The 24321-nt window shown below is 41.9% G+C and overlaps 1 protein-coding gene across 5 annotated transcripts in view; it reads left to right on the top strand.

Moving 5' to 3' along the window:
* The first annotated feature begins 1219 nt into the window (after positions 1-1219).
* SORCS1 (sortilin related VPS10 domain containing receptor 1) overlaps positions 1220-24321 on the top strand; it is a 590775-nt gene continuing 567673 nt past the window's right edge. For 4 of the 5 annotated variants that reach the window (XM_025396369.1, XM_025396367.1, XM_025396364.1 and 1 more), the window contains exon 1: positions 1220-1959. In XM_025396369.1, the coding sequence (XP_025252154.1) occupies positions 1402-1959 (558 nt within the window). In that variant the 5' untranslated portion in view covers positions 1220-1401. The remainder of the gene's footprint in view (positions 1960-24321) is intronic. The other variant, XM_025396365.1, reaches the window with a different exon arrangement.

Here is a 24321-nt window from a genome sequence, read left to right as displayed (position 1 = left end):
TGGGCACATACTATAATCATACAATTATAGAATTTTAGGAGCGGTAGGGATTTTAAAGGTCCTCTAATGTGACCATTTAATTTTAAAGCTTAGGAAGCTAAGAGATTGTGATTTGTCTGAGGTCCCAAAGCAAACCACTGGCAGAGCACCATCACAGACTTTCTAATAGGGATCGCAAAGCATGTGACAGTAGCACTGGATCAGGCACCGAATGACACAGAACAACTATAAGTACTGTGCCTCCTTTCCTGTATTTATTTGTTATGCAGATATGTGTTAGACTCACAATACACATTTATTGAACTAATGACTGGCAGATTTCCTCCCATGTAGGATACTGTGCCATGTACTGAGGAAAATGATAAACAAAAACCAGATCACTTCCTCCAAGTTGCTCTAAATTTGATCTTCCTGTCCTCAGTGAGTTTGCAGTCTCTTAGGGAAACCAAGATATATCTGCTTAAAAACGCCTAGTGGAAAGCGTTTTCTTAAATATGATTGCATGCACGAAGATTGGGTTCAAATTCAATGAATGCTTTAGGAGGTTAGGAGAGAAATCTAAGCGTTGTAATTGATGGGAAAAAAATCCCCCAAACTAAAACACACACACACACACACACACACACACACACACACACACACACGATCATCATTTAATTACATCACTCTCTGCTGCTGCCTTTCCGAGATCTCCCCCAAGGTGGGACACACAGCCTGTGCTCCGGGTAAGGTCAAGATGCCAACTCAGGAAGCATAAGAGAGGGGACGAGCAGAAGCCCACCCATCTGTATCTCCTCAACTAGCAAAGACGAGAAAGACGGAGAAAAAAGGAAACAGCAACACAGACTGATAGAAACAATAAAGCAGGAATAGGAAGCTCCCGACACAGCGACTGCTCCGGGAGCCCGGGGTCGACCGCCCCCGCGGGCAGGGTGCGCGGACTCAGCGGTGGGACCCGCGGCCGCGGGGGCGCAGAGTGGGCGGCGGGAGAGGCGGCGGCAGCGCCTGCGAGGCCAAGGGGAGGTCGCCGGAGGCGCCTCCAGCGCCCGGAGACCCGGTGCGCAGCGCAGCTCGGCCGCGGGACGCGGCGCCCGGAGCCCCGGCAGCGCCCGCCCTCCCTCCCGCGTCGCCCGCCAGCGCCCGCGCCCGCTCCGCCAGTGACTTCAGCTCAGCTCCACCCCCGCGCGGCGGCGGCTCGCTCCGTCCGGACCCGCGCTCGGCACAAGCCCAGCCCGGGCGAGCGGCCGCCACCTGCCTGGCGCCGCCTCCGCCCGCCCCCACCGCGGCCCAACTTGGATGGAGTTGGGGTCCTGAGCGCCGGCCCCCCACAGCCGCCAGCGCCGAGCTCCGCGCCGCCACCTTCGGTCCGGGACCCTCTCTCCGCTGCTCTTCGCTCCCGCGATGGGAAAAGTTGGCGCCGGCGGCGGCTTCCAAGCCCGGCTGAGCGCGCTCCTAGCCGGTGCGGGGCTCTTGGTCCTCTGCGTCCCGGGCGTCTTCGGCGGCGGCTCCTGCTGCCCCCCGCCGCACCCCAGCTCGGCCCCACGCTCGGCCTCGACCCCTAGGGGCTTTTCTCACCAGGGGCCGCCAGGCAGGGCTCCTGCCACGCCGCTGCCCCTCGTAGTGCGCCCCCTGTTCTCAGTGGCCCCTGGGGACCGAGCGCTGTCCCTGGAGCGGGCTCGGGGCACTGGAGCATCCGTGGCGGTTGCTGCACGCTCCGGCCGGAGGAGACGGAGCGGTGCGGATCAGGAGAAGGCAGAACGGGGAGAGGGCGCGAGTCGGAGCCCCCGGGGAGTGCTAAGAGATGGAGGGCAGCAGGAGCCTGGTACTCGGGAGCGGGACCCGGACAAAGCCACCAGCTTCCGGATGGAGGAGCTGAGGCTGACCAGCACCACGTTTGCTCTGACGGGAGACTCAGCACACAACCAAGCCATGGTCCACTGGTCTGGCCACAACAGCAGCGTGAGTAGAATGGGACTAAGGGCAAAGGGGTGGAAAGATGGAAAGGGTTAAAGTCGGCTGTGTGATCTGGTGGAGAATTGGGGGGAAATAGGGTTTCTGGACTTGGGAGATGCTGCAAACTGGTCTTTGCCCACTTCCCCCAAGAGTTAACATCACCTGCTAGGAGACTAGCCTCCCCATCTCTCCCACCAACACCATCAGAGTCCTCTCCAAATGCCACAGTTTCAAACTGAGGAGTCAAATCCCTATTTCTTGTTGCCTTGGTCGCATTGGTGTGTGAAACTGAAGACCAGGCAAACAGAGGGGTTAAAGTTCTCCTAATACAGAGACGAAAGGGTTAAATTTCCAGGCAGGCTGACATCCCCTCAAGTGACTTTCCCTTTACTTGCCAGACTTATGTACTGGCTCAAGGAAGATTAAGAAGACCCATGTATGTAGGCGTTTTATTTTATTTCCTTTTAATTTCATGCAGAGCTCCTAACCCTTTCTTCCCCACAAGGGAGAACTGCAGTGGAGAGTATAAGGTGTTCTTTAGTGTATCCTCTGCTTTAGGGGACCAAGTGGATGCAAGTTTCAGGACAGGAACTCTCCAGCATCTTCTAACAGCACTAAGCCAGTGTGTTTTGAGAACTGGGGCTTTCCAGCCTGTGAATGAGCGGTTGTTCTCTGGCATGGTCAGTCTCAGGAAAATCAGATATATCCCAGTGACAACAACTCCCTGTTCTCCCCCATTGCCTGACCTCCTCTAATGAAGACCACAAATAAAGACTTAACATTCCCTTTATGAAGGCAGGAAAGGGATTGCTCAATTCCAGGAGGCTGGATTCCAGGGGACTTAGGATGCAAGTCCATGAGCTTTGGTCATATCAGGAAAGGTTTTAGATTTTCAGAAAAGCTTGCTTGTCTGCAATCTGAGGGAGCTATTCCCATTTAAATTGAACCTGGAAACTTCAGTGAGTAGAAATAATAAAGAACCAGCTTTGATTCTAATAACTAACAATGATTTTAAAGTGTGGAAACTTCTCCAGGCATAGACAAGAACATAAAAACCAAGGATGGGTAAAATGGGGGAAAAAATTTTCAAGTTTTACAGCTTCAACCAGGTAATTGAGATTGTAGTGTTTGTAATATGCACAATCTACACATTCTGGTACCTTTCAGAACGTTTTCCGTTGTGATGTAATTCCCAGAAACCTTCCCAGAGAAGTGCCACTTTACTGAGTTGTGCTCATTGTCAGCTTTTAAATGAGAGTTGTGAACATTTTAAAATGCTAGTCTGTCATCATGAATTTCTTGGGTACATAGATATAAATTGTATTAAGGCAAATCATGATAGATAATATTTAGTATTGATTGATGTATCTGTCCAGAGAACGGTAGCAGGGTTTTCCCTACAATTCCTCCTTCGTGACAGAGGCTGTGGTTTTATATGGTTCTCAGGAGTGGTTTGATCAAATAAATGAAGCTGAAATTCTTTCCATTCAAGTTCTGGAGACCCTTTCCCTCATTCCTTACCTTAACTATTTTATCTTTCATATCATAGCCACTAAAATTAATCCTCTAATTTGAACTCAAATCTTCTTAGACTGATTGAATAACTTTCACACTGCTTTAAGTGATTAACTCAAAGCTTCTGGCTTTGAGGGGAGATTTTAAACACATCAAACATGTTAGCTCTTGTTGTATTAAGAAGTAAAAGACCTTGGACTCAAAATGTTTCTGGCTTTTAATGTAATTCAGGCTGTAAAATATCACTAACCCATTAGACCTCTTTTTTTTTTTTTTTTTTTTTAAGCTCATCTCTTGAAAGATCTTGGAAAGAAAGAGAAAAGTAGAATACATCTTTGGCAAATTTTTAACCTCCATTTGGGAAATGGCGCCAAGCACTGCCAGCATTAAAAAATAATAATAAATGCTGCTTATAATTCTAGTAGGGCCTGTTAGGGTCAGGGCATTGAACATGCAGGCAAGTCTGAGATAATGTAGGAAATAAGGTGATGAGTGTTAAAGTTTTGGTCACTCAAATCATGTTAACTAATGAGGTGAGATTTCTGCCCTCTGAAGTCTCTTATTCCATAAAGACCTCTTCTGACCCAGTCCCTGCTCTGGTCATCACACACAACGGTGTTTCTTCTTTTTCTTTTGTAAGTGTAGACATACAGATAGTGGAGAAAGAGAAATAGTCTTTATCTGTGTCCTCCAAAACAAAGCTAGTCCTACGTATCTGGACCAGACTCAGAGAAAGTTTAAAATATTTTTTAAAGGAAAGAAAGCATAAATAAACTTTTTTTTTTTTTTGGCAGTTTTGTAGAATGCAAAGCAGAGTGGAGACCTGAATTCTAGTTCTGCTTATTTGTGGTTAGACCGAGGCAAATTGTGGATTTTTCCATTTCTAAAGTGGAGGCTATGCCAGTCAGATTAACTAGAGAGAATTAGGAGCCAGGCTATACCTAAGAGGGCAGCGTGACTTTAAAGCCTCATACGCTTGTTTGGGACTCTGAACAGCACTTCACTTTACCCCAGAGTGGGAAATCCACTAATTTAAACCCGAGGGCCAGATTGGAGTGGTGGGGGGCATGAGGGACTCTTATCTTTTCACATTTAGATGTCCTCCACTATAAATCTGCCTCCAAACCCATTCAGGGCCACAGGCAACACACATCCTGTGAACCCCTCTCACCTTTAGCAAAAAGCCTTTGCTAAGAAGAGTCTCTGATTATGACAACACCTGCATTCAAGGTGCAAATGCATGGTAATTATAGGCTGCCTGTCAATCTGGTGAAGAACTCTGGATGGTTCACTCACCTCCTTCCCTTCTCTTTCCTGCCCCCTCAGCTGTTGGACTTGAGCAGTTGTATAAAGACATGTCTGTTTTGCCTCGTCTGTGGGTGTGATGTGATTCCTCTGTACTGCAGTCTCGATTGATGGAAACTGTTGCTAGAGTTGGTGGAACACCTGGGGGGATCTTCTGGCATGAAAGGTGCTGGGTATGAATCATTTGTCATGAGCTTGGTGTCGTAAGCAAGAACATATTGTTCCCACCCTACTCATCCCAGGCATGCTGTGCCCTGATCTAAATTTATATAGTAATCCTTAGAGTGTTAAAATATATATTTGCCTTTATATGTATGCATAATGGTGTATGTGTTTATTCCTTATTTCTAAGGGATTTTAAAGTGCTGTAGCATTAATCTTTATAAAATTCTTTGTAGGTAGTAAGTAGATGATGAGTGTTAATATCTCTTTTTCATGTTTTTATGCCAGAGTTAAGTTTAGTATTTCAATTCACCACTCTGCCCCTTTCTCACTGGCAATTATATTACAAGATGTGTTAACAGAGGGTTTTACTTGACTTGTATTTTGCCATGATGACATCTTTAATGTTACATTTCTCATAGCACGTGATGGACTGCTTGATTTCTGTGTACCTCTTTGCTTCTAGTTGTTCTGGGATTTGACATTTACCCTCCAACATTAGTGAATAAATTGAGTCCCAATCTGGGCCAACTTCTGGGATAGATGCCTTACATTCATCATCTCACTTAATTTTTCACAGAAATGTCATGAGTAGGTGTTATTATTGTCATTACATACAGGAAGAAACTGAGGTTCCAGAAGGCTAAATGAATTGCCAAATAGACACAGGGGGTCAATGGCAGAACAGAGACTGTCACCCAGGGTGATCCTGTGCCCAAACTGCACAGAAGGTCGCTTGTACAATGGACTTTAAAATAGAACAGAAAAACTCAGACCTTTTGGAATCTATATTTTAGATAATCCTATCTTGAGTTGATTTCTGATGATGGTGGAGGAGGATGTACTCTTAGCTGGAAGCTCCATCTTCTTGTAGAAAAGCGAGGACATTAACACGTGCCTGTCACATTGCACTCTTTACCTTAAGTAGTGAGTTGGTTGTTCTCTCATCCACCCACCTCTTCATCTTCAGTGAGACGTGGAATCTGCACCTGGTGATTCAGTGAGCAAGAGGTAACCTGCGATCTTTCGTCTTGCAGCTCAGTTGTTCTTCAGGAATAGATTCCTTTTCTAATTTAATGACAAATCTGATATTATAGACATGTTGGCTATGAATGCTTGACTTGGCTATACATTTTGATACAGTTTTTTTTTTTTTTTTTTTTGGTGGGAGGGGTGCTGACCTTTTAAAAAGTAAAATGATAAAAGATTTTAGCATTATCTAGCAAGCCTACATAATTCCTTCTCTCAGTACTTAATGCTATATGAATGCTAATGTGGTGTGATTTGGAAGGCAGTGGGTTTGAAATCAGACAGATTTGAGTTTGAATCTTAGTTGTCCTGCTAAATCAGCACATTGCCTTGAGTAAGTCACTTAAATTCTTCGAGCCTCAGTCTCCCCATCTAATATATGGGGATAGTATATCTTTTGGAGGCTTTTTGCTAAAGAGGCGACATCGTGGATACAAAGTGCTTTGTTCATAGTAAATGCTCAATAAATGCTACTTACTTTTCTTATGGGAAGAAAGAGTTCTCTACTGGGAATTAAGAATTGTGGGTTATAATCCTGGCTGTATACAAAAATTATATATGTAGTCATAGCATGTTGAAATGTTGTGGCCTTAATTTCATCCTCTGTAAAATGGCGCTAATAGACTAAAATCCTTTACAGGTCAAAACTAATTTAATAGTTTGTTCATACAGATACTGTGTACCTACTGCATTTACTAAGTAAAGTGCACTAGGAGTGTTGGGGATGCAGAAATGACAGAAAGACCTATACCCTTGACCGGTAAGGGAACAAACCTTTTATTTCACAACGTTCTTCCTTTTTCCTCAGTTCATATGCATATCTATTTAAGGAAAATCAAGTAATTTGAGATCCCAGCAGGCCTTCATTTCAATCTGGGCACATGGTTTGCAGCAAAACATAGTTTATTAGGTTTGTTGTATTACATCTTCATGTTAAGGAACTTGCTATGGACCTCCCCGTCCCCCAAAAAAATGCCCTAATGTGAAATTGGAAAGTAAAAATCTCTTAGTTATTGAATGGGATTTTCTAGCAATCATTGACATGAATGTTGACTGTCAGAACTATATCCACATTTTTTAAAAGAGACACCTTAGAAATTCATAGGATAGGGCAAGAAAGCAGACACACCAATCACATTTATATATAACAGTAATGATTGCTCCCATTTAGGAGTAATTGCTATGTGTCAGCATTATGCTAAGAGGCTTATACAAATTGTTATATTTAGTTTTAATTCAACAAGTATTTATTGAGTTCCTAATATTTATCATTCACTGGCATACTGATGTTTGTGAAGTGCTACACAAGATGAAAAGAAATAATTCCTGCCCTCAGTGAGCTCTTGGTCTTGTACACAAAGAAACTTCTTAAGAGACAGCAGGGGATGTGCATTTTCTGAGGACAGAACATGCTGTAGGAGGTCAGAGGAGAGTTGGACATCTTCTGGCTGGGGTGGCCTTCAAACTGGATTGTAGAGTATGTACTTCAGACAAACCTTGAAATGTAGAGAAGATTGAAAGTAACAGTTGGAGATTATTACAAGGATATTTTTAGCTGAATGGATGTCATGACTAAAGGTTGAGAGATGTAAACCTTCCTCTTTATATCCAGGAATTTAAATTACTTTATTTAAAAACTATGTTTAACTAAAGTTTTAACCTTAGGAATGACTGAAAAATATGAATTAAGCAAAAAATATACACATCAATCTTGTAGTAAATTTGGGTACATTCCAAGCCCAGTAGGAAACTAAAAACCTTTATGGTCACTGAGAGACATGACTGCCCTTATTTGCACATTAAATCTTAGCTGGAGTCATCATCATTTCATTTTTACCTTGACATTTTCCACACAGAGTTTTCACAAAAGGACTTTCTTTTGTTTAAGTTGCTGATGAGAGAGATCACTGTTCAGGCTGCCTTGAGGATAAATTGATTTGGCTCCCTGCCAGCTTATATTCAGTCACTAAATGTATGTAAAATATTTGTCCTGTTTTTGTGTATGTCTCAATTACTGTCCCTTATTTTGTGCCTCAAAGGTGTAGAGAAGGCACTTGTGTCTCCTGGAGGGGAAACTGCCAAACAACGTCTCTGCAGTGACTAAAGGGGATGGCAGAGAAGAGATGTGCTCATTGCGAGGTGAGCCCAGGCTCCATAAAAGTGCAGTGGTTCCTGTTAAGGAGCTCAAACTCTGCTCCAATTGTATGGATGGAGTAAGCAAACAGTTGGCAAGAAGCAAAGGTGGAATCTTACTGTGCAACGTTTAGAATGAAAGAACAGAGCTTATCCTAGAATGTAGATAGGAATAAAAAAAGGACGTGGATGTTCTGTCGGAAATCCTATGTGAGATTTTACACACATATGAAAGATATTGTGTCTATTTCTATAGCACTCCTGAATGTTTTTATACCACTTTAGATCAGTTATAGCCCTTTTTTCTCTTTGCAAAATGATTCAGTTTTCGAAGATCAACACATTACTTCCATTACTTAAGGTATTTTTTCTCACCACAATTCTATAAGATAGGAAAGACAAATGTCATCTACACTCTCAGATAAAGAAACCAAGATGTTCCTATTAAGTAGGTCAGTTAGTGGAAGAAGAAGGTCAGATAACATTTGGTCACACTGTAGGAGTGATTCTTGGTTTGGCCCACTGCTGGCTTGCCACAGGCAAGAGTTAGAGCACAGCTGCACCCTAGCTTTGTGGTTTGTCTGAAGCCTATGCACCTGTGTCCATAAAGTTTTCCATTGTGGGAAGAAGAGTGAATAATGGCCGTAGAGCTCCTGAGTTCTAGGTTCAGCTTTTCAAGTTGTTTCTCTTGGGCTTCAAAACAAGTAGCCTTATGAAAAGTCATGCTCTTGGCATTGTTTAAACCTCTGAAGTTCCCTTAAAGAGTGATAATGGGACCTTCTGGAAGAGTGATGATGGGACCTTATGGAAGTGAGGTTCCTAGTAATAACCTGTCTGCCATATATATTCCACTGCTAATGAACTTCAGAGATGAGACTACTTACGACTGGGTTTATTGCAATAGTGGCTTGGGGTAGAAAGGAGGTACAGCTATCTCTTCCTCTGTTTAATTTTCGTATGCAGATAAAAGCTAGTTAAAAATAATATTAAAGGTGGTCTCACTACGTCTTCCCGTATAGGAAACCTAGAGTATTAATCAACATTTTGGAGCAGCAGTAGTCAAGCTGAAGGACTGCCTGTTGATGCTAATGGGTTTTACTTGCTCAAGGATTATAATTGAGTTACCAGCTATAGCTTTTTCTACTTCTAACTTTTGGGGTGAGAGTGGAAGAAGAGAGCAAAGGAAAGTTTGCTGAACATCAGGGATAACTCTATCTACATAAGACATATTGATTATAACAGAAGTCTCCTTTAACAATATTAATATGAATAACCACCAATTTAGTGAATAGCTTCCCCAGAAATATGATCTGGAACATCACCACATGATTTCTCTTGATTCTCACAACACCTTTATGAACTACATATTGTTGTCCTCATTCTAAAGCTGTAGAAGTCAAGCATAAACAACTTGCCAAAGGTTACCCAGCTAGCAGGTGGCAGAACTGGGATTTGATTTTTGCCCTTTCTGGCACCAAAGCTCCTTCTGCTAAATCATGCTTTGTATGGGTTTATTTTTATATAAATTCATTTTTGAATGGGTTTATTTTTGAGTTTTTTTTTTTTTTTTTTTTGAGACAGAATCTTGCTCTGTCACACAGGCTGGAGTGTAGTGGTGTGATCTCTGCTCACTGCAAGCTCTGCCTCCTGGGCTCACGCCATTCTCTTGCCTCAGCCTCCCAAGTAGCTGGGACTACAGGTGCCCGCCACCATGCCCAGCTAATTTTTAAAGAACTCCACAATTCAGTGCAGATGGGGTGATAGGGGAACTCTTGATATGAATGACTTTTCTTGGGGGTCTCCGTTTCACTTCACCCCACTGTCAGGTCACTGACACTTGACTTGGCAATAACTCGCTCCATGATGCAGTTTGGGTTGAAACCCTCACCTCTGTCCATCCCCACAAGTGGCTTCTGGGGGTTATTAATGTGTGTCATCTTGTTATCCTGGAAGGATGTTTGGGATGGGCTGTTTGGTTTCTCCCTGCTGACTAATGACCCTACGGTGACAGTGTGTACAACGTGTATACTTTTTAAAGAAAGCACTGATAAGAATCATGTTATCAGACAACCAACTAATCATGTTGTGCCCTGGAACCAATAGATTGATGCCTCTAGTCATCTTTCCCTAACCAGAGTAACGGGAGCTGTTGAGACACAAAATCATGGGCTATCAATCCTTCTGCTCCAGGGCCTTTGGTGGTTTGGGGCTGGGTGGTGGGTGGCTGGGGGGGCAGATTAAAAGTGAAAGATTTTATCCTTACCTCAGCAATTCCCACTGTACATTCTTGATTATAATCATTAAAGGGAGAAAGGCTATTTTAGGCACATTCAGCACCCTGGTTTAGAAATTTATCGTCTGCAGCTCTGCTTGCCCTGACTTGCATTTTGCTGAAACGATAGAAGAACTCTTAACTGGGCAGGCATGGGCTCACTCATAGGTGCCTGGGGCAGCATTTCTCAAAGTACTGTCCTCATGGGTCCTGCTTTTGAATGCCCTGATGGGGAGAAGGGACCAGGAATCTGTATATTTTACGAACTCCCCAGGAGATTCTTGGGAACGCTCAAGTTTGAAAATCATTTCCTTAAGATTTACACATGAGTTTAAGAGTCCGTGGACTTCTTCCATTGTCTGCATAATTTTGTGTTAATATGCTTTACTTTTTCCCATGGAGAGATGCAGCCCACAGTGTTTATCAGCTTCTCAATGGAAACGATGTGCAACAAAGACATGTGGAATGGAAGGCTCTGTAAATCACACGGGACAGTACAGTGCCGCCCAGGTGAAATTTCTGTCGTTCAGTGTATACTAAAAAACTATCTTCCATGGCTGTCTTCGTAACCACGGGCAAAATATGTCTTAAATGGCAAAAAGTACACATGATTTAAAATATAATTTATTGGGTTAATTGCCGACTCTACTATCCACTAGATGTATGAACTTGTGCAATTAACTTTATCTCTGTCCTTAGTTCCCACATCTGTAAAATGAGGATACTAATGGTATATTTCTTATATGGTGGCTTGATGGTTAACAGAGATAATATAACTTCTTAACGGAATATCTGGCATATACCAAATCATCAATAAGGGTTAGCTGTTATTACAGTTTCATTGATATTAATAGTGCTCCAGTATGGCCTATTAAAATATGGTTGTAATATGACATTCGTGATGTTGTTTCTGTTTCTGCATGTAGGTTCTCTCGCTCCAGTTCTATTTCCTTATATTGAAGATTAGGGCACTGTCCTAATCCTTTTAGCATCCATCTCAGCATCTCTAGCTGTTTCTACTTAATACTTGCTTACTAAATATTTGTAATTTTATTTGCTATTTCCTTGGGAAAGTTTTTTTTTTTTTTTTTCCATGTGTTATGGATGACCTGTAACTTTGTACCTGTGTGTTATGGAATAATGAAGTTATTAAAAGGTTGATTATGTAAATATATATTTTTAATTGGAGAACTGTCCACAAAATATCAGAATAAAATATTACAAAATAGTACAAACATAAACCCATTAAGTCAGAGTTCATTGTCTGTGTTTTTCTCTCATATATCCCAAGTCCCCAGAAATATACCTGGAGGCCAGGCATGGTGACTCATGCCTGTAATCCTAACACTTTGGGAGGCTGAGGCAGACAGATCACTTGAGGTCAGGAGTTCGAGACCAGCCTGGCCAACATGGAAAAACCCCATCTCTATTAAAATACAGAAATTAGCCAGGCGTGGTGGCAGATGCCTATAATCCCAGCTACTTGGGAGGCTGAGGCAGGAGAATTGCTTGAACCTGGGAGGTGGAGGTTGTAGTGAGCTAAGATGGTGCCACTGCACTCCAGCCTAGGTGACAGAGCGAGACTCCATCTCAAAAAAAAAAAAAAAAAAAAAAAAAAACACCTGGAAATAGTAAGGGTTTGAGACAGTTTTTTTTTTTTCCCCCAATTATTATGTACTGTAAAATTAAACTTTTGTGGAAAAAAAGCAGGAAAGATACGACTCAAAATGTTTGCCAGTGATTATGATGAATGTTAGGATTCTATGCAAGTTTCTTGTGTTTGTTCATTCTTTTTGTCATTTCTCAATAAATGTGTATTGCTTGAGTTATTTTTAAAAGTTATTTTTAAATGAAAATAAATGAAAGAGAGAGCAAACGAGTTTGTGAACTTGGCCTCATTAAAACTGAATTCCGGGCAACAACTGTACAAGAGCTCACATTCAAGTTGCCTGTTTCCCTTTTAATCACTATTGTTGGGAGACAGTCTGGTGTCCAGGCTTTTTGCAAAAGAGCAAGATCACTCTGTGTCTGTCTCCTGGGTATGCAGCAGCATGTGCTACCAGGCCTTTTGTTTATCATCACCTTTGTTGATTCCAGAGAGAATGATTCATGGTAGTTTCATCAACCTGATTATATATCCCAGAAATTCCAGTGACCTCCATTCACCCAATAAAACAACATATATTTCAGTTTAAAATCTCAATCTCTGTCGTGATTTTGCTATCCATCTCCATGTCATGTAAGTACATATAAATATATACATAATAAATATGTGCACTTTTGTATGTCTGTATACATTCACAGCAACATAAGCACCAATGTACAACATTTAAGTCTCCACTCTTAAAAATGAAATATTAGTGTCATAAGGCCACAGTAAGGATGTTTACTGATTGTGAATGCTGACTGGAAAGAGAGCTCTAGAACAAGGAGAGATGAAAAAAAAAAACAGAGAGAAGGAGACAGAGAGATGTCAATAACACATATATGGAAGACAGAAAATGAATAAGAGAGAGAAGAAAAGAGAAAGGGAGAAAATGAAGCAGGGAGAGGGAGGGAGATGGGAAGAGAAAGAACATAAGTGCATGACAAAGGCAGAGAGAGACAGAAGGAAAGCCAGAAAGAGGCAGATTGAGAAGAGGAGGAAAAAGGAAAGATGAGAGACAAAGAGACACGGAGAGACCACAGGCAAAGAAAGTCATATTGGGAGACAAAGAAAGAGCTGATGGAAGCATTTAAACAAAGCAGGAGAATCACAACAAGAGAGTAAGAAGTGAAAATAAAAGGCAAAAGTGTTAGTAAGTGTATTAGTCCATTCTCACACTGCTAATAAAGACATACACATGACTGGGTGATTTTTAAAGGAAAGAGGTTTAATTGACTCACAGTTCAGCATGGCCAGGGAGGCCTCCAGAATTTTACAATCATGGCAGAAGGGGAAGCAAACAGATTTCTTCACATGACAACAGAAGAGAGGGGTGCAGAGTGAAGGGTAGGGAAAGCCCCTTATAAAACCATCAGATCTTGTGAGAGCTCACTCACTATTATGAGACCAGCATGGAGGTAACCACTCCCATGATTCAGTTACCTCCCAGTAAGTCCCATGTGTGGGGCCCCCGTCCAGGCTGCTTACCTTGGCTGGCATTGAGTGTCTGTAGCTTTTCCAAATGCATGGTGCAAGCTGTCAGTGGATCTACCATTCTGGGATATGGAGGATAGTGGTTCTCTTCTCATAGCTCCACTAGACAGTGCCCCATGGGGACTCTGTGTGGGGACCCCAACCCCACATTTCCCTTCTGCTCTGTCCTAGCAGAGGTTCTCCATGAGGGCTCCACCCCTGCAGCAAACTTCTGCCTGGACATCCAGGCATTTCCATGCATCCTCTGAAATCTAGGCGGAGGTTCACAAACCTCAGTTCTTGTCTTCTGCATACCCACAGGGCTAACACCACATGAAAGCTGCCAAGGCTTAGGGTTTGCACTCTCTGAAGCAATGGCCTGAGCTGTACATTGGCCCCTTTTAGCCGCAGCTGGAGCTGAAGCAGCTGGGATGCATGCAGGGCACCATATCCCGAGGCTGCACAGAGCAGTGGGTTGTGGACCGGGCCCACTAAAGCATTTTTCCCTCCTAGGCCTGTGGGTCTGTGATGGAAGGGCCTGTCGTGAAGGTCTCTGAGATGCCCTGGAGACATTTTCCCCATTGTCTTTGTGATTAACGTTTGGCTCCTTGTTACTTATGCCAATTTCTCCAGCAAGCTTGAATTTCTCCCCCCAAAATTTCTCTGCTTCCCCTTGAATGCTTTGCCACTTAGAAATTTCTTCCACCAGATATCCTAAATCATTTATCTCAAGTTCAGAGTTTCACAGATGTCTGGGGCAGGAGCAAAATGCTGCCAGTCTCTTTGCATAGCAAGAATGATATGTGTCTCCGTTGAAATCTCCACTTGAATTGGATCTCCCAGAATTCCCAATTATTGTGGGAGGGACCCAGGGCGAGGCAATGGAATCATGGGGGTCAGTCTTTCCTGTGCTTTTCTCATCATAGTTAATAAGTCTCATGAAATCTGATGGGTTTATCAGGGGTTTCCACTTTTGCTTCTTCCTCATTTTCTCTTGCTGCCACCAAAAGTGCCTTTTACCTCCCACCACAGTTCTGAGATCTGCCCAGCCGTGTGGAACTGTAAGTCCAATTAAACCTCTTTTTCTTCCCAGTCTCAGGTATGTCTTTATCAGCAGCATGAAAACAAACTAATAAAAAGAGCTACCTTTACTCCAGTTTGCAACAAGTTTCTCATCTCTATCTAAGACCACCTCAGATTGGACTTAATTGTCCATGTAACTATCAGCATTTTAGTTAAAGCCATTCAACTAGTTTCTAGGAAGTTCCAAATTTTCCCACACCATCCTGTCTCTGAGCCCTCCAATTCTCTAGGAAGCTCCAAACTTTCCCAGATTTTCCTTTCTTATTCTGAGCCCTCCAGTTCTCTAGGAAGTTCCAGACTTTCTAACATCTTCCTGTCTTCTTCTGAGCCCTCCAAACTGTTGCAACTACTGCCTGCTACCCAGTTCCAAAGTTGTTTCCACATTTTTGGGTATCTTTACAGCAGTGCCCCACTCCTCAGTACTAATTTACTGTATCAGTTCATTCTCATGCTGCTAATAAAGATATTCCTGGGACTGGGTAATATATAAAGGAAAGAGGTTTAATTGACTCACAGCTCAGCATGACTGGGGAGGCCTCAGGAAACTTACAATCATGGCAGAAGGGGTTGCAAACACCTCCTTCTTCACATGGCAGCAGAAGAGAAAGGTGTAGAGTGAAGACGGGGAAAAACCTCTTGTAAAACCATCAGCTCTTGTGAGAACTCACTCACTATCACGAGAACAGCATGGAGGTAACTGCTGCCATGGTTCAGTTTTCTCCCACCAGGTCCCTCCCACGGCACGTGGGGATTATGGGAACTACAATTTAAGATGAGATTTGGGTGGAGACACAGCCAAACCATATCAGTGAGTGAGAAGAACTTATAATCAAATCAAGGGCATAGAAGAACTTGGGTCCTAAGAAGACTGCCCTTCCAAAAGCACAGTACTTCACTTGCCTCTTGCTTTGAGTGATTCTGCACCCAACCGTGTCAGATGGTTAGCACAGGCAGCAACTCCTGCATGTGTGATGGCTTTGAAGCCATATGTTGGTCAGATGGGTGTGAGTGGAAGGGGTTCATGTAGTGTTTATGTATTAAGAATCTTTTACGAGTGATTTTGTTTTGGAAGTGGGACTGATGTTCTGAATGTTGGAAAGACAACTTTTAACCTTTCCTTTTATACCAGTTATGCTGTTCTGAATTTTTAACATGGGCATGCATTTCTTTAATAATAAAAATACTAAAATATGTTTTAAGCGGCTGTTGTGTCAGCACTGTGCTGAGCACTGGAAGTACAAAGATGAATAAGATCTGATCTTTACCCTTAAGGGTGCATATTTTGGTGGAAATAGACCCATAAACAGATAAATTGCAATTTACTGTGATAAGTGCATAATAGCCGTAATAGAGTTTTGTGCAAAGTGCTATGGGAGCAAAGATGAGTGGGGGACAGCTAATTTTGCCTGAGAGTGGGAGGCAAGGTTTTAAAGGGAAGTGACATTTAAGCTAGGTCTTTATAGAAGATTAAGAATTTTGCAGACGGAATAGGGCAGGGTAGGAGAAAAGGTCATTTGTGCCTGTTTTTAACTCTCCATATCTTGGGTCTTGGGTTGATCATAGGTTGTTAGCACAATCACCAAGCTGTGACTGGAATAAACTTTCTTCATCGTCTCAATGTCTAAGATATTTGGAACCAAGGCTAACAGTGTTTTAAAATATCAGATTAGATTCCACATCTTAGAATGTCCTGTTCTTGTCATCAAACTGGACAAAGGAATCTGATTTTCTCAGAGATAAATTGCTCCCCTAAATCTTCACCCAACCAACACACAATCAAGAGTGCACATGCATGTGCACATACACAAAACCATTTTAAAGCATCACCATTTTCTCTCTTCACAGTTAAATCTGATTAGCACAATGGTGATGGGATTTTTTATTGGTTATTCTGTATACTTCTGCTTTTAAAGACTTAAAAGTGGTTGTTTTTGGTATGTTCTTGAACATACTGTGCAAATCAGTATTAGAGACGAGTATATTGGGATGAATCGGATGGTTAACACTTATGATTAAAGCATGATTTTTTTTACAGCAGTAAGAAAATGCAGTAGAATATTCCACTCCAGTGTTAGCCATACTTAGTTATGCCTTGCCAACTGGAGACAGTGTATGTACACTAAACACATGGAAAAGTCCCAGAAAGTGAAGTTAGCTTTTAATTGGTTGGCCCTTTCCGTTCTTCTTGTCTAACTTCTAAATAAAAGAAAAAAAAGAACAGAAAGGATGAAGCTGGGGAGGAAATGTATGTATAGTCAGAGACAGAGGGAGTATGTGCTCTCAGAGCTGGCTTACCATCCAGTGAGTAGTTGAAGAGGTACCATTGTGGTCTTTCAGTTCCCCCCTTTCTTTGCACATAAGTCTCAGCAGTCTGCTGGTTGAGATGATGTTACAAGGTCCCGATCTGGCTTTAGGGTGTTGTGACTTTAGAAATTTTTGCCTAGCATTTTTTTTTTTTTTTTTTTTTTGCTAGGTAGTAGAGAATCAATTTTAGGAGTTTCATCATTTTAAGACAAAAATTAGTTAAGAAAGAGCTTTTCAGCAGTCCCAAATATGCCCTGAGACAAATAAATGACTATCCCCAGAGAGTAGGAATCAGCTCCCTTCCAATCACCTAATCCTTGGTTTAACACCCTCTATGAAAGTCTCCTTGACATTCATTTAATTTAGATTAAAATCTTAGGGCAGGGAGAAGGGAAAATTATATTTGCCTTGAAAACTCACCAACTTTATAAGTACCCTAGTACCTCTTACTCAACTTAATTCCAGGTGTTGAAAATATCTTTATAGAAACACTTGCATTCCCCATTAGAGGGAAAGATATAATTTATATTTTGTTGCAGGTAAGATTTGATGTAATTTAACATAGGGGTTGCCAAATTATAGCCCATGGGCTATATCTGTCCTGCCACCTGTTTTGTATAGACTGCAAGCTAAAGACAGTTACTGCACTTTTAAATGACTGGAAAATCTAGAGAAGAATGATATTTCATGACGTGAAAATTATTTGATATAAAATTTTATTGGATGATGGCCACACTCATTCATTGACATATTGTCTATGGCTGCTTTCCTGCTACAACAACAAAGTTGAATAGTTGCGACAGAAAGTGTATAGCTCACAAACCTAAAATATTTACTCTCTGACCCTTTACAGGAAAGAAGGTTTGCCAAGGCCTGATTTAGGAGACTGGAGAGAATGTAAGCAGTGAGGCACAGCAAAGGTCCTGTGGTTGTCATCTGCATGCCAACCTGAGAGTGTTTTTTGGACCCTTGGTTTTCCTGCCTCAAAGGCATACACACTCCTAACCGTTGCAGACTTCCAGTCACAAAAGGGATCATTTCTTTTCCGTCCCTGCCCCTTTGCTCAAGCTGCCTAAAACTTTGCTGCCTCTGTTTAAAAACTCAATCTGCCATGTCTGTGTCCACTTAAATCCTTTGCATTATTTAAGTCCTCTTTTGGATATCACCTCCTTTCTGAGGATTTCTCCAACACTTTCAAGAAGAATGGAAGCCTGAATATCATGAAGAAAAGATCTGCTCTTATGTGCCAGGTCACTCTCTCTATGCCTCCTTCCAAGCACTAAGCATCACGTAGTGTGTGCTCCAATTACTAGTGAGTTTCTCAAGGGCAAGACTTCATTTCATTCATTTTAATATGCCAGTATTTGGCACATAGGTGGTTTGCAATAAGCATGTTTTTTTCAGGACACTAAAGCAATATAGAATCTTTTTATTTACCTCTCTTGTATAGAAGATAAATGTTCAGCATTGATATACCATAAAGAATGGCTGCCTGGATAGTTTTCACTGTCCTGATTCTTGAAGTATAAACTGTCTGAGTTGTTTCATCCAAATTGTTCTACAAAAGTGGCCAAAAATGAGACACAGGAAGAGAGAGAGGGGAGAGAGAAAGAGACACAGTGAGAGAGAGAGAGAGAAAGAGAAAGAAGCATAGATTCAGATCAAATCAGATGCATTGGAGGCCACAGCTTCCTTGTGGCAGGGAGGGCAGGGGTGCATTTTGATAAAGCATGCTGCTCCAGTGGATAGGATGGGCTGATGGCTGTCTAGTCGGTGCTAGGACTGCCAAAGGCCTGAGACAGAACATAGCTTCATGCTCTTTGTTTAAGGAGCTAAACTGAGAACCAGCACCCATGATGCAAAGTCTCAGCCGCACAAGAATGTTTGAAAAATGATGAAGACGTATTGCATTATGAGAAAGATAAAATTGCATTTGTGATAATGGACTGAACTGAGAGCACTATGACAATAAGGAAAAGAATTGCAGGTTAAACTTACATTTTCTTTCAGGCACATTTACCTGAAGGGGTAAATTGAGTTGCTGGGTTTACCAAGTGAGTTTGGGTATAATAGAATTTCAATTAAAGGTAGGTAAGGACTTAGGGTTTGGGTGATAGTTAATGTAATAATAACTAACACTTACTGGGTTTTTACTATGTGCCAGGCACTATTTGAGGGGAATCACATATCTGCAACAATAGGAAGTAGGTACTGTTATGATTTCCTAGACATGAGTACAAGGAATTGTACTATTCCCAGTACAACAGGAAGTAGTCACCATCATTATTCTCTAAATTAAAGTCTAGGTTAACCTACTTAACCTAGGATGAGAGATTAAATAACTCACCCAAAGTCACATAGAAAGCAGATGGTAGAATTGGGAGTTGTGAAGTTGGGGTCTAAAAACACCAGACAGGACCCCATGCAGTTGGGGTCTGAAAAGCTGAGTTCTTAACCACTATGTTCTACTGCATTTAGAACACTATGACGTATCATCTTCAAGTAGCCTCAAGTTTTTCCTGTATTTAGTGATTGTTAATTGGATACCTGGTGTATGGCAGGCGTACACCAGGTGCTGGGGATTTATTCATGATCAAAACCTGTCATAGCCTCGATCCTCCATAAGCTGAGAGCATGGGGCATCCACTTACGCCCCGTAGGCTTTGAGACATTATGATCCAGGATTCTTTTCGAGAAGTAGACATTTCAAAACTCCCAAAGCTAACTCATTCGTTAGGAGTTAATTGAAAACATTTAGAGGAAACATTTTTTGAAATGAGATGAACATTTTTAGGCAATAGGTGGAGTGGTGGTTGTCATGGTTTAAATACCGTAAAAATGCATTTACAGCAATCTATATCTAAAGAGACAAATGCTTAGGGTTCTGCTTATCATGGACATTGGTGAGTTAGTATTTGTGTGTGTGGGTGTATGTGATGGACATTTATGCAGACACACATGTCTCTGCTTCTGCTTCTACACCTATATTATAAGCTATACTTATACCTGAAACTGGATAATTTCATTCAGTGTCTCTGCTTTGTCTTCAAATTCTGAGGCAAATTCTGTTATACAAAGATGCAATAAAACTGTAGAGCTACTTCCCTGTGAAAACCAGGATGCTTGCTTCTGTGGTATGATTAAACAAACAATTTATGTGTACATGACAAAATGGTGAAATCGTTTAAAGTTCAATAATAGTGAAAGAAGGCACTGACTTAAAAATAGAGCTAAAATGATAGTCATTTTGTAAATAATTTGGGGTCCTTTCTTTTTATAATAATTTCTTCTCTCACCTGGAAAATGCTTCTCTCTGTTTAAAACTTGTCCTTTTTTCTCCCAAATCAGAAACTGTTTTAGTTAGATTGTGTGTGTTCATTTGCTCACTTGCTATATTTCACCCTAACATTTAAGTTGCCTGAATTCAATCAGAACAAATTTGAATGGTCTGACCTTGATTTATTATTAAAACTTCCCTGTAGCCAACTTGTTTGTATTTTTAATGGACTTTATTATGTTTAGATCTGCTTAAATTTTATTTATGCTCAATTGTTTTCAAAATCATGAGTTTGTAATTTTATTTTATTTCTTTGTTAAAACACTTTGTGCATGCGGGTAAATTTCCTGCACAGTGATTTACAGTAGGACAGATGTTCTTAAAGTGCAGTGTTTGGAACACCATCAAGAAAGAAAACCAGGATAATAAATGGTTTTTGCATATTTTAGACAAAACCATTTTTGTAATCTGCCAGTCTGGGATGAGTGATGAAATGTTTCCTTCCCAGAAGTTGCTGGTCTCTGGCCTTTCTCCAGGCTCCTCATTTTCTTCTTTTGGTCATTTAATTCAGTCACATTTGCTTTTTCCAGAATTCCTGGTAGTTTAACTAAGTTGTACCATCAGGAAATACCAAATATGTTTGCCTAAGACTTTCCTACCAAACACTCTGTTTTATTCATTGCTTGCCCCATCTCATATCCCACTACCACCCACCTTGGTGTTTATCACATTGTTTGCTGATGGATATGAGCAGAGAAATGTAAATGCTTTTACACCTCCCCCTGCATCCACTGGAAGATAGAGATTATTGCCACCTTGTTGAAAAGGGAGATAGATTAAATAGCACCATGCATCCTGATGGCTTAATTCTTTAAAGGAGACACTGCAGAAAGCCTTGATGTATTGACATAACTATTCCTCCCCCTTCCCCCCCCCACCCCCTTTTAACAGCATGATGTGGAGATTTGTCACACATATATGCTTATAATCCTGTAAAAAATGCAGCTAAGTGATGAAATGCAAAATGTCTTTCTGACCCTACTGTGATGCTGTCATTTCTCAAAATTGTGACCGCTCTTATATAGATAGGTTCTAGCAAAGCTGTGCTGAAGGCAGAGAGGAATGTCAAGGAGTTCAGCAGGTGGAGCTGTTCCCTATGAGACAGTGCTGAACCTGACTTTTCAGTTGGGGCTCAGCTGCTCACTACCGAGTGCCCAATATGGCAAGGCTGTGGGCTCTTGTTTGTTTGACAGAGGCCAGCTAGCTGCAGAGTCATGCTTTTTCTTTAAACCCAGGTGATGTTCCACAGGTATATGCCTTGTATATGATGAGATGGAGGAGTTGTGTGCCTAGCTCTCTGGATGGCCATTTTGATACTCAGGCACATCATCTGTGGTCAGCAAAGAGTTATAGGAGGAAGAAGATAGTAATGGTTAAAAATATGGACACATGTACCCAACAGTTTTGAGTTTTGTTTACTAACTCTTCCTCTTTGTTTTAGTATTATTAACCCTATCATGTGCTTAACTTTCTGGCAGGGCTAAGAACACAGAGATAGTCCTCTTCTCAAGTAGTTCAAAGTCTAAGAGGAGAAATAAATAGTTGAAATATAATTTGGTATGTGCAATACATAGGTATGTACAGAGGAGGAGAATCTAGCCAAATAAGAGTGGAGTAAGGGGAGGGTATCAGCAAAGATTTTGAAGAAGATATCACATAAAAGATAAATAGGATTTTCCAGATGAAAACATGAGAAAAGCAAGCTCTAAGGGGAAGGATAAGCATGTGAGACCCCTCAGAGCACAAAAGGAAACAACCCATGAAAGGAAGGGAGAATACAGAGTGGAAGATGGGATGGGAGATGAGGCTGGAGAAAAAAACTGGCATCACATCAAAAAGGGCCTTGCAAACTAGATTGAAAGAGTTTGGGACTGGGTGCAGTGAGCTCATACCTGTAATTCCAACATGTTAGGAGGGTGAGGTGGGTGGGTCGCTTGAGACCAGCAGCCTGGATAATATGGTGAAGCCCCATCTCTACAAAAAATAGAAAAATTAGGCCGGGCGCAGTGGCTCATGCCCGTAATCCCAGCACTTTGGGAGGCTGAGGCAGGCAGATCACGAGGTCAGGAGGTTGAGACCAGCCTGACCATCTCTACTAAAAATTAAAAAAAAAAAAAATTAGCCTGGTGTGGTGGTGCGTGCCTGTAATCCCAGCCACTCAGGAGGCTGAGGCAGGAGAATTGCTTGAACCCAGTGAGCAGAGATCAAGACACTGTACTCCAGCCTAGGCGACAGAGGGAGACTCCATTTCAAAAGAAAAGAAAAGAAAAGAAGAATTAGTTGGGTGTGGTGGTGTGCATCTGTAGTCCCAGCTACCTGGGAGGCTGAGGTGGGAGGATGGCTTGAGCCCTGGAGGTGTAAGTTGCAGTGAGCCAACGTCGTGCCACTGCAGTCCAGCCTGTGTGACAGAGCCAGACCCTGACTCAAAAACAAAAACAACAAAACAAAACAAGAGCTTGGACTTTATTGTGAAGGTATTAAGGAGTGACATAATCAGCATTTTAGTTGGGAAGAAAAACATGTATAGCAAAAATAAATTGGATGGGTGAAACATAGGAAAAAGGGAGACCAGTTGCAAAGCTGCTTGTAGGAGTTATTCATCCATTGAACTCATTTTCAGGGCATTGTGTGAGTGCCTGACCATGGATATTGATGGTGCTTGTGATTTTTACGCCTACTTTCTCAAGATAACACTATAGAGGGCAGGGCCAGTGCACACAGTCTGTCACAACATATGTATTATCAAGGGTGATATCCTTTGTCTGTTTTATACTACTTCATCCTTTGCTTTTGAATGTATAACATATGTGACCTTAGCAATTTTGGAAGCTAGATACAGGGATGCCTGTGCTAGGAGTCAGTACACCTTGGTCTTGGCCCCAGTTGCACCACAAATTTCCTGTGTATCTAATGATAGTAATTTTAGTTCTCTGGATTATTTCCTTCATTCCAAAATGAAAATGCCAGACTGGACAACAACCAAGGCCTTATCTGTTCCAAAACCCTGTCAGTGTCACCCTACCTATGACCTAGTGATGATGGCATTGAAGAAGAGCTGGGAGAAGAACCACAGGTGAAACTGGACATTAGACTGAAGTACTAATGATTGAGAGGGCTTTCTAGGAATAGAAAGTATGCATTTGAGCCATACTAAGACATTTTAATATAGACTAGTGCACAAATCAAATATATAAATTTAGGCTGTGGATAAATCTTCTGAGCATACGGGTGATGTTTAATAAATATCCAAAGTGAATACTAAGTAGCTTTAAGGAATAGAGGACATCTACTTTCTTCATCACTATACCTAACACAGTGCCTTTCTCCCGCTAGTATTTGAGAAATGTCACTTAACGAAGAGGATTTAAAACATTTTTGAGTGTAGCTGAACACTTAGGCAAGAAGAGCACTTGTGGTTTCAGCAGCTTCTTGCAGCACGGGTTCTCTGTGCCACAAAATCCAAGCTCCCCACCACAAGCTAGTGTTCGTAAAAATCAATCACTAGTAGAAACTCTGCTAGAATCTGCATCTCCTGGGCACACATTTTAATATCATTTCCTCCTCCCAAACCTCTGCCAAAGGCTGCACTTGGAAACCACAAGTAAATAGAGAATGGCCCCTGGGAAGTAGCAAATGAGGGGGCCAAGCCAGGGTCCATTTCCCTAGAATTGAATAGGAAAGCCATGGGAGATTAAAGTGATTACATTGGTTGAGGAGGATAATTCAAGGTGCCCCAATCTCTTTTCCTCCTCCACTTTATCTTCCCACTCCTTAGAATGAAGGAGATTCAGGTGTGTTTTAAGCTGCCAAGAACTGCTTTCCCATAGCAGCGCAAGTATAGGTGAAGGAATGAGACTATTTTACAAGAAGGTGAATGCTGGTGCTTTTGATTGTGCAATATTCAGTGAAGTGGAGGGCTGGTGCCACAGACAGAAAATCACTCTGCTGCCTCAGCATAGTTCCCTGGGTGCAGGACCTGCTGCTGGGACTGTGCTGGGGGAAGCTCCTGAGTGCAACACGAAGCCAGGCGTCTGGGGAGTCATGATCAAAGGCAAAAACTCGTTGTTACAGGCAGCCTTTAAAATAGACCCAATTAGGGCCTTAACTGGA

Source organism: Theropithecus gelada, chromosome 9 (genome assembly GCF_003255815.1).
Source record: "Theropithecus gelada isolate Dixy chromosome 9, Tgel_1.0, whole genome shotgun sequence".
Taxonomy (NCBI): domain Eukaryota; kingdom Metazoa; phylum Chordata; class Mammalia; order Primates; family Cercopithecidae; genus Theropithecus; species Theropithecus gelada.
This window is presented reverse-complemented; position numbering and strand designations above follow the sequence as displayed.